General features: G+C 48.6%; 1 protein-coding gene across 1 annotated transcript in view; it reads left to right on the top strand.

Annotated features, from left to right (window-relative positions):
• Positions 1-13,315, top strand: part of PLEKHM3 (pleckstrin homology domain containing M3) — a 48,598-nt gene that overhangs the window by 19,653 nt on the left and 15,630 nt on the right. The window contains exon 5 of the mRNA XM_026049101.1: positions 6,636-6,699. Within this exon, the coding sequence (XP_025904886.1) occupies positions 6,636-6,699 (64 nt within the window). The remainder of the gene's footprint in view (positions 1-6,635; positions 6,700-13,315) is intronic.

Here is a 13,315-nt window from a genome sequence, read left to right as displayed (position 1 = left end):
TCAGTGGCAAATACAGAAAGGAGAACAAGACTGGGAAGGCTGCTGTTCAGAGAGTGTGGTAGGAAAGAAAATATGTCCTCTGACTAATGCTGAAGAAAAGAATATCCTTGAAACTGAGAGGAGGTGGATAGGAGAGCAAAAAAGACATTGAAGGAGGCCTAAGCACGGAACTCAATGCACTAGTGACAGGGAAAACCAGGAGAATGGAGGAGATGGAAGGACCAGAGCTGAGGGAGATAGTGAGGGGGGCTCCCAGGGAAAGGAAATGTTACTGAGGGAACCCCAAAACCTGCCTCCAAAAGGGAAAGATGATCAATGCTGAAGAGAGAAGGAACAAAAAATAGCACAAATGTGTATGCAGTATTTTAGGGGAAAAAAGAGAAAAATAAGTTATTAAAATATGAGGTGAAGCATTTGACACCAACTGTGGTTAGCATAAAGAGAGAAGAGGAGGAAGCACTGCAGGCAGATACGTCACAACTGCTTTCAGGGCTCTGGCTTGCGTGATGGTGCTTTCTGTTGTACTGGCTGGGCACCGCTGGAGCCCAGGCTGGGGGGGAGATGCTCCCTTTCTTGAGTCTGGATCCTCAGGTTAAAGTGGGAACTGTGAATGGCTCCGTTACTGGGGGGTCCTTTGTCTCAGGAGAACCTTGAGCTAAACTTGGCCTCCTTATGGTCCTGCAGCTGAGCTCTGCCTAGGGCGGCGAGACGGACCCAGGCCGAGAAGGATGAGGATACCTGGCTGGCGCTTTGCCTCTGAGGAAGCAGCTCCAGTCTCGAAGGACTTGGAAAAGTCCTTTAAAAGCCAAAGAAGGAATGTTCCCAATAAACTTTAGGAGCCAGATGCTTCTTGGATTGTGAAGCCTCTGTCAGGTTGGGTTGTGCTACATTGGTTCCTGAGGTCTCCCCTAAGGGGTTTGCAGGGATGTAAAGGAAGAAAACTTCCTTTCCTGGAAGCAGCTATTCCTTGTTCTAAACTGGTTCCAGGGGGTTTGCTTTCTGACGTAGCATCAGAGCACACAGACCCTCACTCTGGGTGGCTTTACACAGCACAAGTGACAAATAAAGAAAATAGGGGATTAAATTTCCCTTCGACTCTTTAYGTGGGCAGCCTACAAGAAAAGGGGCAGTGAAACCAATGCTGTTAGGCAGCACTGCTAAATTTAGTGCTGTTTCCTAGTTAGAAATGGAAGTCGGGGGAGAGAATCCAGTTATCTGTCCCGCTCTAAAAACATTTTTTTTCTGCTTGGTCTTCACCTTCCTAKGTGCATGACTATTAATCACAAGCAAGTGAACACAGCATCTTGAAGGCCTGTCAGGCCCATATAAACAGACTGAAACAAACTGTTAATATTGCTGTCTAAGGAGAACTAAAAACAGACTGATTAATTGTATTGGCACCTTGCTGCCTTAGGGACACTGATAGAGCCTGCCTTATTAGGGAAAAGGAGATCACTTGGAGGCTTCTTTTATTAATATTATTTGTATTATCATATTCTTTAAATCTATACCTTGCTCTTGAACCCAGATCTCAAAATGAAGATGGCAGTGAATCTGGAAACTCTTGGTGTTCCKCTGGGAAGACAAAACTATTTACAGTGCTTACAAGTTGCTTTTTTGAAGAATTCCAGATGGCTATAAACCAGGTTAGCTCAGGATCCAGTAGGTTTAAATGTGGAAATGTTATTTGTAATGCCTAGATAGGTACTTGGGGAACTTTGTAAAACTTGGCATCTAGCAGAGGCATCTAGCAGAGTGCTCAGGGCTCTGAAGCACAGTGTGAACTCTGAGAGGCAGGTGATCGTATGGCAAGGAAGGCAGAAAAGTGAGAAGTCTTAAAAAAGGAGCGAGGAGGCAAAAAGTAAAGCTGGATTGCGTGACTAATAATGATTTATTTGCACAAATGGGTTCTAAACTCTTGATGCATTTGCAGGAAAGGAGCTCAGAGCTGGAATCAAACCCTCCATCAGTGCCTATCAGCAAAGACAGCCAGGTGATGCTTCCAGCCTCRTGAAGGGACACTACCAGAGTCCCACCTCATCTCTCATCTCCTCCGTATGATGCCACTTGTCGATCAGCTCCAGAACTGATATTTACGTTGCAGGTTTACTTCACAAAACTCCAGTGCAGGCCACGTTACTTAGAGCTGTTGGAGCAGTTTGCTGCAGCACCAGGTTGAAGGCACTCGCAGCGCTGCAGACACAMGGACCTGGCGGAGCCGACCGCTCTGTCAGCACGGTGCAGAAGGAGCCCCAGTTCAGCGAGGCTGAGCACTGGGATCCTGTCACTTCCTACGCCGAGGCCTTAAAAATATCACTCTGACACAGGGCTAGGTTACTTTCAAAGTATTTGTGTGGCCATCGGGGGGCCTGTCCAAACACGTCCCAGGAGTCCTCATTGATGTTATAACATCGCTGTACTACCAAATGCCTCACGTACGTGAAGCTGGGGCTGTGTCAGATCATCCTGCAGACCTAGGAGGACAGAAGGTCATTAAGCCATGGCGCAGCCCTCAAAGGAGACCCGTTTTCTCCATTTTCCTTGCAGCAGGGAGACCCTTCGGGGAGTGGAAAATCCCAAAGCAGGAGAACAAAGATGCAGCGCGGGAAAGCAGTAGACTGCAAAGGGAAGATCTTAGGAAGTTTTCCCTAAAGCTGAAGGAGGCTCAGGATGGAAGGTAGATAGACCTTGTGCTCTCATTTCAACGAGGGCTAACAGCCAGAGCACAGTGGATAGGCCGGTCTCTTGGTTCTCATTGACGTTTTCCCATCCAGGGACGCACCTGCACCTCTTTGCCAAATGCATCAGTAATATTAGATGTCTTTAAAAATGGTAGTTTTCCTCCTTCTTCATAGACTAGGTTGCTACTACCTTAAATATTACCTGTGTTTTCCCTCAGCACTTGCAGCAGATGCAGAAGGGCACCTGGCAAGGAGAGAGAGCCTTTGCGTGTTCCTCATTTCACTTCCAATTAATTGGGGGATCTAAGCTATTTTGATTTCAAAATGAAGCCCTGTGCCTCTAATTCTCTGCATCCTGCTTTTAATGTGGGTGATGCTTAATTTCTGTTTTTTATCTGCAGTAATTCTTGCCTTTCACGGCGCTGCTGTAATCTTGCTCAGGAAACTACAGAGGAGAGTTTAGCGTGCTGCATTTTAGCAGAGGGTTTATATTCCCGTTTAGGATTGCTGATGATTGATAAGAATAACTGTTTTTAGGAATGCTCACGTGAAATCTCATTCACAGCATTGAACAACATCTGATTTAGACATAGTATTAAAGCCAGTATTAAAGGCCATCAATATGGGCTGAAGATATTTAGGAAACAGCTGCTCCCTGAACATAACCAACAAAACGAGCATTGGTACCTCATGAATGTGAAGTGGTTCACAGCTGCCTTTTTAGCCAAACCTTTAGAATTAAAATAATAATAAAAAACTTTAACCTGGTGTAGATATCACAAAAAAAATAAGTAAACAAATGGCTTCTTTTTACTTCTTACCCGGGCCAAGAACCCGCTCGGCCTGGTGGCACCAGTGCCAAGGGGTGTGGGTGAGTGAGTCAGGCCCACTCATGCACTTATCAACCTGGCCAAGCGGGGCCACCCTCCCGGCTGGCACATGAAATCACGGTGCCAACTACTTTTTTTTTTTTCTCAGGTCTTAGCAGTTTTCAACACTTTTTCCACAAAAAGAGGGACATTTGTGCCCACCCACCAGCCAACTTGGTTTCTGCCGGCGGCCGCGGCAGGAGCGGCGTTTGCTCTGCTTATCACGTTTGTACTTTGGTTATAGTGTCAGGCGCGGGCAGATTAATTGCTTGTAGCTAGAGCAGAGCTGTCAGGGTATTTAACCCACTGGAGAAAAATTACCTAAGCTGATGATAAACAGGCTTTAAACGCAGAGCAATTACTTAGTGTTAACAGAGCACCATGGCTACATGCTTTGTCCAAATGTGCAAAGCCAAGCCTTATCGGTGACTCTGTTTGCAGGAGGACACTAACAGATAACCTTTGTTTGGGTAGATACTTGCCCGATAAAATCTGCTGAAAAGAAACGAGGGAGGTTTCTGGTTCTGTCTTGCCTGAAGGTTGTACTTCGGATTACACAGTACCCAACAATGCGTTAACAGTCACAAATTGTGACTTCTGCCTTTTAGCTGGACCCCAAAGCCCCTGTGGGACCGGGGGGGTCCTGCTCACCTTCCTGGCATTTCTAGCACACTGCAAGGAAGCAATTCCGAGATCTCTGACGCCCAGGGCTGGGGATGTCGTTGCTCAGAGGACCCRCCGAGGGCCTGGCTGGTGCTGAACTCCCTGTGAACGGGGCCCGAGCGGCAGCAGCACTTCCAGCTGGGAATGCTGTCCCCAGGAGGAGCCCGGCCTGGGGGTCCCAGGCTGCTCGAGGCACATCCCGGGGGGACAGACACCGGGTGCCATTCACCTCCCTAGGCTGCAGGTCCCGCTCTGATGCAGCACGGCTCAAGGTTTTGTTTTCATTTGACCTCTAACTCCGAGAGGTCCTTCCTGTGTTTTAAAATCTGTCTTAAGGGTGTGAGCGCCTATTGAGTGCTTTTAATTGGCCAACAGTTTCTTATAAGCACCCTTCAAGTTCCCTATAAAGATTTGCCATTTGGAGATTCRGGATGGCCTTTATGTTAAGGAAAACCTAAGCACCAAATGCAAGCGCATGGTTTTGTCTCTTCAGACCAGGGTTTTGGACCAAAGTGAGATTTTAGAAATCACTTTGGACCCTGTGTAGCATCTTGGCTGGTCCCTGGTGTAATGCCCTGGTGTTGGCAAGGGCTGCACACACCCGCAGAGCGGTCTGGATGGAGGTGGCAAAGACATGAAGTTCTTACCTGCTACGTGAGGAGCCTGAGCAGAAGCCAGAGCCACTGAGAAGTCCTGCCCAGCCCCTTTGAGCAGGGCTTTATTAAACCATCACTCATTAGGCTGAGTGAACCTGTGCAGACAAGCAAGCCACTGGCAACCAGGTGTCATTAATCTCGAGCTTGCTGAACTGCTTTGCTSCTGTCATTTCCTGCTCCGAGTGACTTGTTTGCGTTTTATACAGAGGAGTTTGTTAAACGTGTCTGCTGCGTTGCAGGAGGGGCTCTGAGCACCGGGAACCCCACAGCAGCTCAAACTGCTGCTCTTAGAAAAGCTTCAGGCCCACAAGGAGGCTGCAGCAGCCCTGCGCACCGAGGGGTTTCACTGCCTGGTCTCCACAGCAGTGGACGTCAGTGCTCCCGGGACTCGGTGCCACTCCTGCAGCTCCAGGTGTGTCCTCCTGGCACCCAGGAAGGCAGCGCCAACTTCCAGAAAGTCGGCAGCCTGGCATGTGCCGTGGGGACGGGCACCACTGGGGGACAGGGGCTGTCCCAGTGGCCAGGAGTGGGGCAGAGCGGGGCCCACCACGGCTCTGCCCCACAACGCGCTTCCGTGAGGAGGAGCAGCTCCTGCAGGACGAGGAACGCGGTCCTGGAAGGCAGGGAAGGAGGGGTTAGTCAGCCCGGTTACTCACTGGCAGCTCCTGCCTCGCGGGCTGTGCAGGCTCAGGACTTTCTGCAGTCTCAGAAAGGAAATCTCTCATTAGCTAATTATTTCCTCAGGAGCACGGTGAGGGCGTCAGCAAATCGTGCAGCTCCTGGCAGCGCCACCGCACTGTCTAGCGCCTGGCCTGGCCGAACAGGGTGAGATTGTAACGAAAAGGACCCAATTGGGACCCAAAATACCAGCGGCTCCCAAATGCTGGCGGGAGCCTTTAGCAGTCAGTTCTAGTAGTCTGTGCATGAGCGAGGAATCGGGGGCTGCCCGAGAGCTGGATTTCCACCGTTTTCCAGCCGTGGAAACATCCAGAGATGTTTTCCAGCTGTCTCTGAGAGCATGCCGAGCATGGTGAGGAGGGCACGGCGTGACCAACGTCACCCGCCTTGACTGCCAAGGGGGAAATGAGCCCACGGCTTTTGCCCCGTTGTTGTAAAATCGTCGCTCTTCTTGCTGTGCCTGGTAGCTTTTATTGCAAGAGTGATGCGGTTGTGTCGCTGTGCCTGCTAGGTCCACCCCTTGCTRGCATTTTCATGGCACATAAACTTTCAGAAACTTTCCCTGCTAATATCCACCTTCCTACAAAATCTGCTTTTCACCGTGGCCTTGCTTTATCCCGCTTGTCCATTTTGCTGCACGTGATCCTAATTAGCACATTTCCTTTCTCTACTTTCTGTTCAAATTTGTGTAATTTAGCTTTATTGCACAGGACTGTCAGGGCATAATCAGTGATCTCACTTTAAATCTTGTTCCACTTAAGGAAAATATGCCTTTCTCAAATAAGCCAGTTCAAAGTCTATACTAGCACAGATATTTCTGTATGCAAAAGGGAATAACTCTACCAATATAGATCAACTGTATGTTGGAAGAAGAGCATCTGCACTGACATTTTTCCCTGTATAATTATTTCAGTTAAAAAAATCACATTTCAAACTGACCTGTAAAGTTTTCTAGCAGACCAGGAATCTCTTTTTTCCTCCCCTTCCCGAAAGAGTCATTGTTGCAGTCTTTGGGGCAGACAGAGGCACTGAGAAGAAGCCACCCTATTGAAGTATGTTGCCAACATATCCATTTTTCTTTTTTTCAGGATCTTTCCCAGAGAGTACCTTCTTCAGCAAATCCATCTTTACTCTCTTGCAGACCTCCAGCAGGTAAGTTTATTCTGCTGATTCTACATGTAACCCACCAAGCAAGTTCTCATCTTCGATGCTAATTGTATGTGCTCCCTTCTTGCTAACCAGAGCGTAGGCAGCTCTGCATCCAAACCATTTCTGGATTAAAGCTTGGTACAAAAATGGGTTAACAGCAGCGCTGGTTAGGATTGGGAAAGAGCAAGTCTAGAGCTGCAGTTGAAATGGGGCTTGAAAGAGGTTATGAAACAGAGGTGTGGGCTGCAAAGACAGCTTTGCAGTGTGAAGATTTTCAGCTGGATGAAAGCAGTGGGATGAAAGGGGACTCATCTAGGGCTCAGCCCACAAGTGAAAGGTAATACTTACTGAAAGAACAGTTTTTTGGGAGTCTGTTGAGTGCGCAGTAGCTCTGCTAGACTTCACAACGCTACCAAAACAGAAAAGCTTCAGCAGGCCCACGCAGAGCCCTGCGGTGCCACCAGGACACTCGTAACCACAGCACGAGGTGTGTGCATCTCTGCACTGATGGTTGATGTTGGTGGGGCTAAGCAAGCAGCTTGCAGTGCACCTGCCTGCACAGCAGAATTTGRTCATGTACCAGGTTAAACGAGGAGAATTTGGCCAAATGAACTGCAAAGGGGAGGGGAGGGAATCGGTGCAGGATGTGCTGCAGCACTCAGGTGCAGCTGAGGAAGTAATAAGGTAAGATGGGCTTAGCTGATCTGTGCACATCTGTGCACACAGGCTTATGCCATTGGCAGTAATACGTAAAATACATTAGTTTAAGCAGCTTTCGCAGAGGTTTCCTGTGCTTGACCTTGCCTTTTCTGCTGGGGGAGGACTTGCAGAGTCAGTGCTGCGTGTTCAGGCGACACGTGAAGTTGAGGTTGTTCAAATGCATCTCAGAGCTGGAGCTGCAGAACCACAGGAAGCAATGTGTCCTTTGTTGGCTGGTAAAACCACAAGCTGGAAATTATTCCAGATATGTAAGAAATGAAAAGTCCAGCTTTCTGAGGTCTAAAACTGTTTCCACAGCTTTTCAGCATGTTCTACTATCTCATCTTTAATAATCAAGCCATGAAATAGCAAGCTACTTAAGTCCGGAGCTGCAGTCTCCCTGGTGGGCCTGTCTGTTAGCCCCCAGTGCTCTGTAAGCTGCTTAATCAGTTCCTAACATTGGTGGTAGCTGTTTTAGAGGCAATCAGCAGCTTATCAAGCAACCTGTGGGAGGCAGGGYGGGCAGGAGTCACAATTCATTCATCGATTCAGCCATTCCCTGTAGCAGATTTCTTTGTGTTTATTTGTGTTTGCAAGACACCTTCTCCTCCCGCGGGGGCCCCAGCCCCAAACTTAGCGTATTTGAAGGCAGTATAATTCAATTACCATTTCTGCTGGGGTGGGTTAAATTGGATTTACTTTTTAATCTGGCCGTATCCTTGTTATCAGCCTAGAGAGGGTTTCCCAYGTTTCAGAGGCTTCAAGTTTGAAATCAGATTGCCTGTTTTGGTCCAAGTGGAACCAGAGTGGAAAGGGAGAAGGACCCCGTTGAAAAGATGTGTCCAACAGCCGGGGAAACTGATGCCCTCCAGCCCCTGCCTCCTCCCTGGTTTGTCCCTTACTGCTGCCRGCTCCTGCCCGCTCATTGCTTTTCCCTGACATGCACTTGGGCAGTTTCTTAATCCTAAATGTTTCCCCTCCTTTTGATTCCTCTGCTGCCTGTTTCTTCATATCCGTGGGCTGCTTTCACACTGTATCCTGCTGTCATGTATATTGTATGTGTTTGGGGAATTAACTAAAAGATTTATTAAAGATTAATAGAAAGATAAGACATGGTGAGTGAATTAGAAAAGCAGAGAGGGGTAATCTGCAGAAATAAGCAACCTTACCCCAGTTAGTCCCAGCTCAATTCTGATTTATTTCCTAGTTCCCTTTAAAGATCCTAAAAAACAAGGAATGCTTTTCTACCAAGTGGTGAGTTTAAAATGTGCTGAGAGGGTCTGTTCTCAGGTGCAAAAAAAAAGTTGAAATGTACATTTGCTGAAGCGGCCTGTGGAAGGAAATCTGATTTAGAGCTCCTTCCACGTGCAGCAGAGCCCCATGCCTAGGCTGAGCAGGTGCAGCAGAGCGAGTACTTGAGCTCCCTCATGGCCTGGACATGGTGGTTATGGGGGTCCCTTTGCACAGGGCAAAGCGGGGCCCCCGTAAGCAATAGCCCCGTGGGCAATGCAGTGGCCTGTGTGTTCATAGCCCCTTCTCCTCGCTGCTGCCGGTGAATGGAAATGCCAGGAATGGAAGGAGTGACAACCCATCACCCTTTCTGTCCCTCTGGCTGCGGTTGCTCCTCGCCAGCCCTGGCCCCAGTCACCCTGAGGCCTCTGTTCACCTTCACTGTATCCCAGTTACCCAGTTTATCCAGGGCTGTTCCAATCAATTAAAGCTTTAAAGAGGATGACCTCCTGAAATGACTCTCTTCAGTAGACCCAGTAACCCTCATGTTGGTGCCAGCTCTGCTCATACGACTGGTGGAGGTGCCACTGGTTTGGGGGCAGGCGCTCACAGTTCATCCAAGTTGACATTCAAAATGACCCTTGCATCTCGTGTGACGAGTGACTCTTTTTGGTGAGAATAACAGCTTTTAAGCTGCATTGGTTTGGACAGAAGTCGACTTAGGTGAGAGGCTCCTTCCTTGGGAAAACCAGTTCTTGCTATTTGCACTAGATTGCAGCAAAACTGAATCATTTCAAGTAAAGGGCACGAAGGGGCTGTTGACCACCTCAATCACTGTGTGCTGCACTCACCCAGGGTAACCATATCCTGCCTGATTTCTGGGTTAAATAAGATGTGCAAGCACAAAAAGGGAATTACAGGGGTGTTCTTTACTGGTGCAAGACTCTTCTTTTTGATTTTTTTTTCATGCTGGTTACACTACCCCCAAAGAATACAGGAAAAGGGGAAAAAAAAGTGTATATAAGAGTAAAACTGACTGGAGGTCGAGGATGGAAACCTTGAGTGTGACAGGAGATACAAAAACATGATGATTTGAAGGCTTGTTTACATAGGAACACTCAGGGGAAAAAAATCTCTTTAAAGTGATGAAATATAGGGTTTAAAATGCTGAGCTGAACTGCATTGAATGCCTATGTAAATACTGTTATTCAAAAAAAGTAAGTGTCTTTCATTTGCCTTGTCTTCATGTACTTTGGAAGCAAAGTAAGCTAAATTGTATTAAGGCCATTTTAGTTCTGAATATGTGCGTTCATATAGGGGTTTAACGCAGTGAAATTCATTCATTTTAGCAATGTGGATAAACCAATCCAATAATATGTAATTTAGATATCCATTTAATTCAGATCAACTTTCCTGGTTATCTGTATGTAGATAAACCATTAGAGAAGAGACTGGTTGACTTTGCACCCCCTTTTCTCCTGTTGCAGTTGCTTCTTTCCTCCTCTTGCAATGGGCAGTGCTGGTTGTTGGTTAATGCAGATTTGCTCTGACTTTAGGAGTGTCACTGGGCTAGGTGTGACAGAGAACCCCGTGCTTTATGGCTTTACACGTGCAAGCATTTGTGCACGCTTGGTTATGTCAATGAAAATGTCCCTTTTTTGCTGGGATCCTTTACTTCATTCGGGGAAGCAATTTAAGTGCATCAGCTTCACCTCTGTTTACAGAAGAGCTTTACCTCTGCAGCTCTACCTGCGGATCCACGGGAGTTTAGACAAGCCCTTATTTTGCTGCAGGAGGTGGCACGTAGATCCTGAAGCCGGGTTTTGGCAGGGCACTGAGCGCTCCCAAACGCTGCTGAGATGGCTGGGGACGGTCGTGCCCAGTGGCCGGGGCTCTGCGGCAGCGCGGGGCGCTCGGAGTGCYGGGCACGGCCCCGGCACACGCACGGATGTGATCCGGGAAGGCGGCGTGTCGGAAGGACGGTCCATGCAACCTGGTCTAGGTGTCTTGCAGAATGCAAAGTGAAAGGGACCCGGAGTGACCAGCTCAGACCTAATAATCCTCAGGTTGGATGTTAATATTTTCACAAATGTGTTGTACACTTCAGATACATAGAAGATGGTACAGCACACAGCTAATGATATGTACTTGACCTCTGTGAATAGAGAGAAGCCTCTCGGGCCATAAAAACATCATGTTAGTACCCATCTGCATGCCCCTCCTTCGGGGCCTGTGGACTATGACTCCACAGAAGAATATGATTAATCCTGGGAGGGGGAAAAAACACAGTGTGTATTTCCATAACAAATTAAATTGGCTGGTGGCAAAACATCAAATAGGCTGTTCGGGTGGAGTGGTGTGCGTGTGTGTGTGTGTGTGTGTGTGTGTCACCTTCTGTCACTCCTTTCTGACGCTCGGCTTCCTTTCCGCAGAGCAGGAAGCTCTGCAGGGCAGCCGTGAATCATTCCCCAAATCCCAGACAACTCAGCTTAGTTGGTGGCAACGGCAGGGATTTGTCCAGCATCTCCTCTTGACTGAATGGCGTTGCCATCGGGAAGGAGCTGTGGCCGAGCAGAGAGCCTGGCACAGCAGAGGGGCTGGCAGATGGCAGAGCAGGCCAGGAGGACGAGTTCATCCAAGTTTAATTAGATGTGTCAAAATCTTGGAGGTGAAGTGTGGAGACAGGGCAAGATTATTAATAGATATATTTTACAGCAGAACTGGTCTTTGTTCTGCTTGAAACAACGTTTTCAACAAGGCTGAGACAGTATACATGACACTTTCCCAGGYGGAGGTGTAATATGGACCGCTTGGGTAAGTGTTGTAGGACTTGCCTTGGTTGCAAACAACCCTGCAGCCCCACGAGGGGGTTGTGAGGGCTCCTGCTTGAGAGCGCCYGAGGACGTGAAGGTCTCCAGCAGCAATGTGAGCTGCCCTTTTTCTTGGGCATGGTGCTCACCAGGCTTCTTGTGCTCTCTTTTGGCTGTGGAGAGTGCTGAAAAAGGCAGGGATAACGTGTGAAGGAAGGAGCTGTACCCTAATGCTGTGCTGGCTGCTCAGGACAAGCAGAGGGACACGTCCAAAGGAATGAAATTCCAAGCAGCAAAACTTACCAAAGAAATAAACACTGTCTCAGCCTAACCTTTTTGAATGAGAAAGGWGAAAAGTAATTTAAATATATCTTGTACTTCAGCATTACCTGAGCCATTTCCTTGATGTATTKTTTGCTTGTTCTCGAGTCCTTCAGAAGACTCTGCTTTAAAATGCATTGATCCAGCCCTGTTTGAGGCAGACAAATATCCAGCTTTTTGATGTCCCTCATGAAATAATGCCCGATTCAGGAGGCTTGTAGCCTGAGTTAGTACCTGTGCATGCATTGCCCCCTTAAACACAGGCGCACATATGCACACATGTACATGCATGCAGTCTCTGCATGATTGCCTGTGAGGGTATATGTAGTCCTGTATATTTTTAAGCTAAGGAAGGTGTTTTCTGTTCTCTGCCAGCCAAATTCCTGGTGCTCTTTCAGCCTTGTTTGATTAAAGCAGCCTTTAACCTTAGCTAGAATACCTGTTTTTTGAAACAAACTGTAGCTCATCCCGGCTCGTGTATCAGCCTGAGCAAAGGGGCTGCTGAATTTTCAGGCTCTCCCTGAGCAGAGCCGGGAGGGCTTGGGAGGACCTGGGCATCCTCTCCACRCTCTGCTGGAAATCCACGTGGACTGAAGGACAGGCTGTGTATCCAGCCGCTCCGTTTTTGCCTGTGCCCCCCTGTAAGCACTGGGAAGCCCGTGGTCAGTATTTCCTACTGACCTTCCCGGGCTTTTTCTCACTCCTGTCAGTGCCTCTTAGAGCTATTCTAGCCAATTGCGTGGGTGCAAAACACCAAATCTTGCAGCCACAGGTAGCGTGGTGGGGATGGCACGAGGTGGGACGGGGCGAGCGCCGAGGGGACAGACCCTGCCCTGTGCTGGGCAAAGGGCTGAGCAAGGACGTCCCGCCTTGGGGGGACCTTAACCCTGGGCCTGGGCCCAGCTGAGCACCCCTTGTGCCCCTCGCACCGCTCCGGATGCGCTGCCTCTCCTTGGCAGCCCTTCCCAGCCCCACTGCCCACGGGGCTCCGGCTGTCCCAGACTCCTAGCCCTAACCCTGGCCGCTGTCCGTGCAGATTGCCTGGCACAAGGAGGCCAGGGAGCGACTGGTTTCTGTTCATTCCAATCGTCACTTATTTCTGCTTCCATTTGGTTTGTTTGCTTGTGCTATTGGGAGAGGAGAGAGACATTATGGGGGTGTCTCCGCCGCAGGTCCCACACACGAAGCTCTGCTCCCCTGCAGTTGTTACTGGCTTCATTTTGTGTTTTACAGCTGCAGGTAGTGACTCTAACCACCCGCTGTGGGTGTACGCACAAGTCTTAAGAACTCATTCTTCCCTTAAGTCACTTACACTTTAAATAAGCAAGCCAGGCAACGTGAAAGGGATGACGAGCAGCCAAAGCGGAGCAAGGAAGCTGAGCAGACCGGTCTGTTGCACAAAAGCTGGGGCAAAGCTGAGCCTCGGTATCTGCTTCCCCGTAACCTCGCGATCATCCTTCCTCCTTCCATTTCCCTTTCCTCTGAACTGAAGATTAATTGTGTATTGAAGTCATAGCAAGAATTYGCGGTGTTAAGAATCTGGCAAACAGAAGGGAACA

Source organism: Nothoprocta perdicaria, unplaced genomic scaffold (assembly GCF_003342845.1).
Source record: "Nothoprocta perdicaria isolate Ctin4 unplaced genomic scaffold, notPer1 scaffold_11, whole genome shotgun sequence".
Classification (NCBI taxonomy): domain Eukaryota; kingdom Metazoa; phylum Chordata; class Aves; order Tinamiformes; family Tinamidae; genus Nothoprocta; species Nothoprocta perdicaria.
The sequence above is the reverse complement of the archived record's forward strand: the minus strand, read 5'-3'. Positions and strand labels throughout refer to the sequence as shown.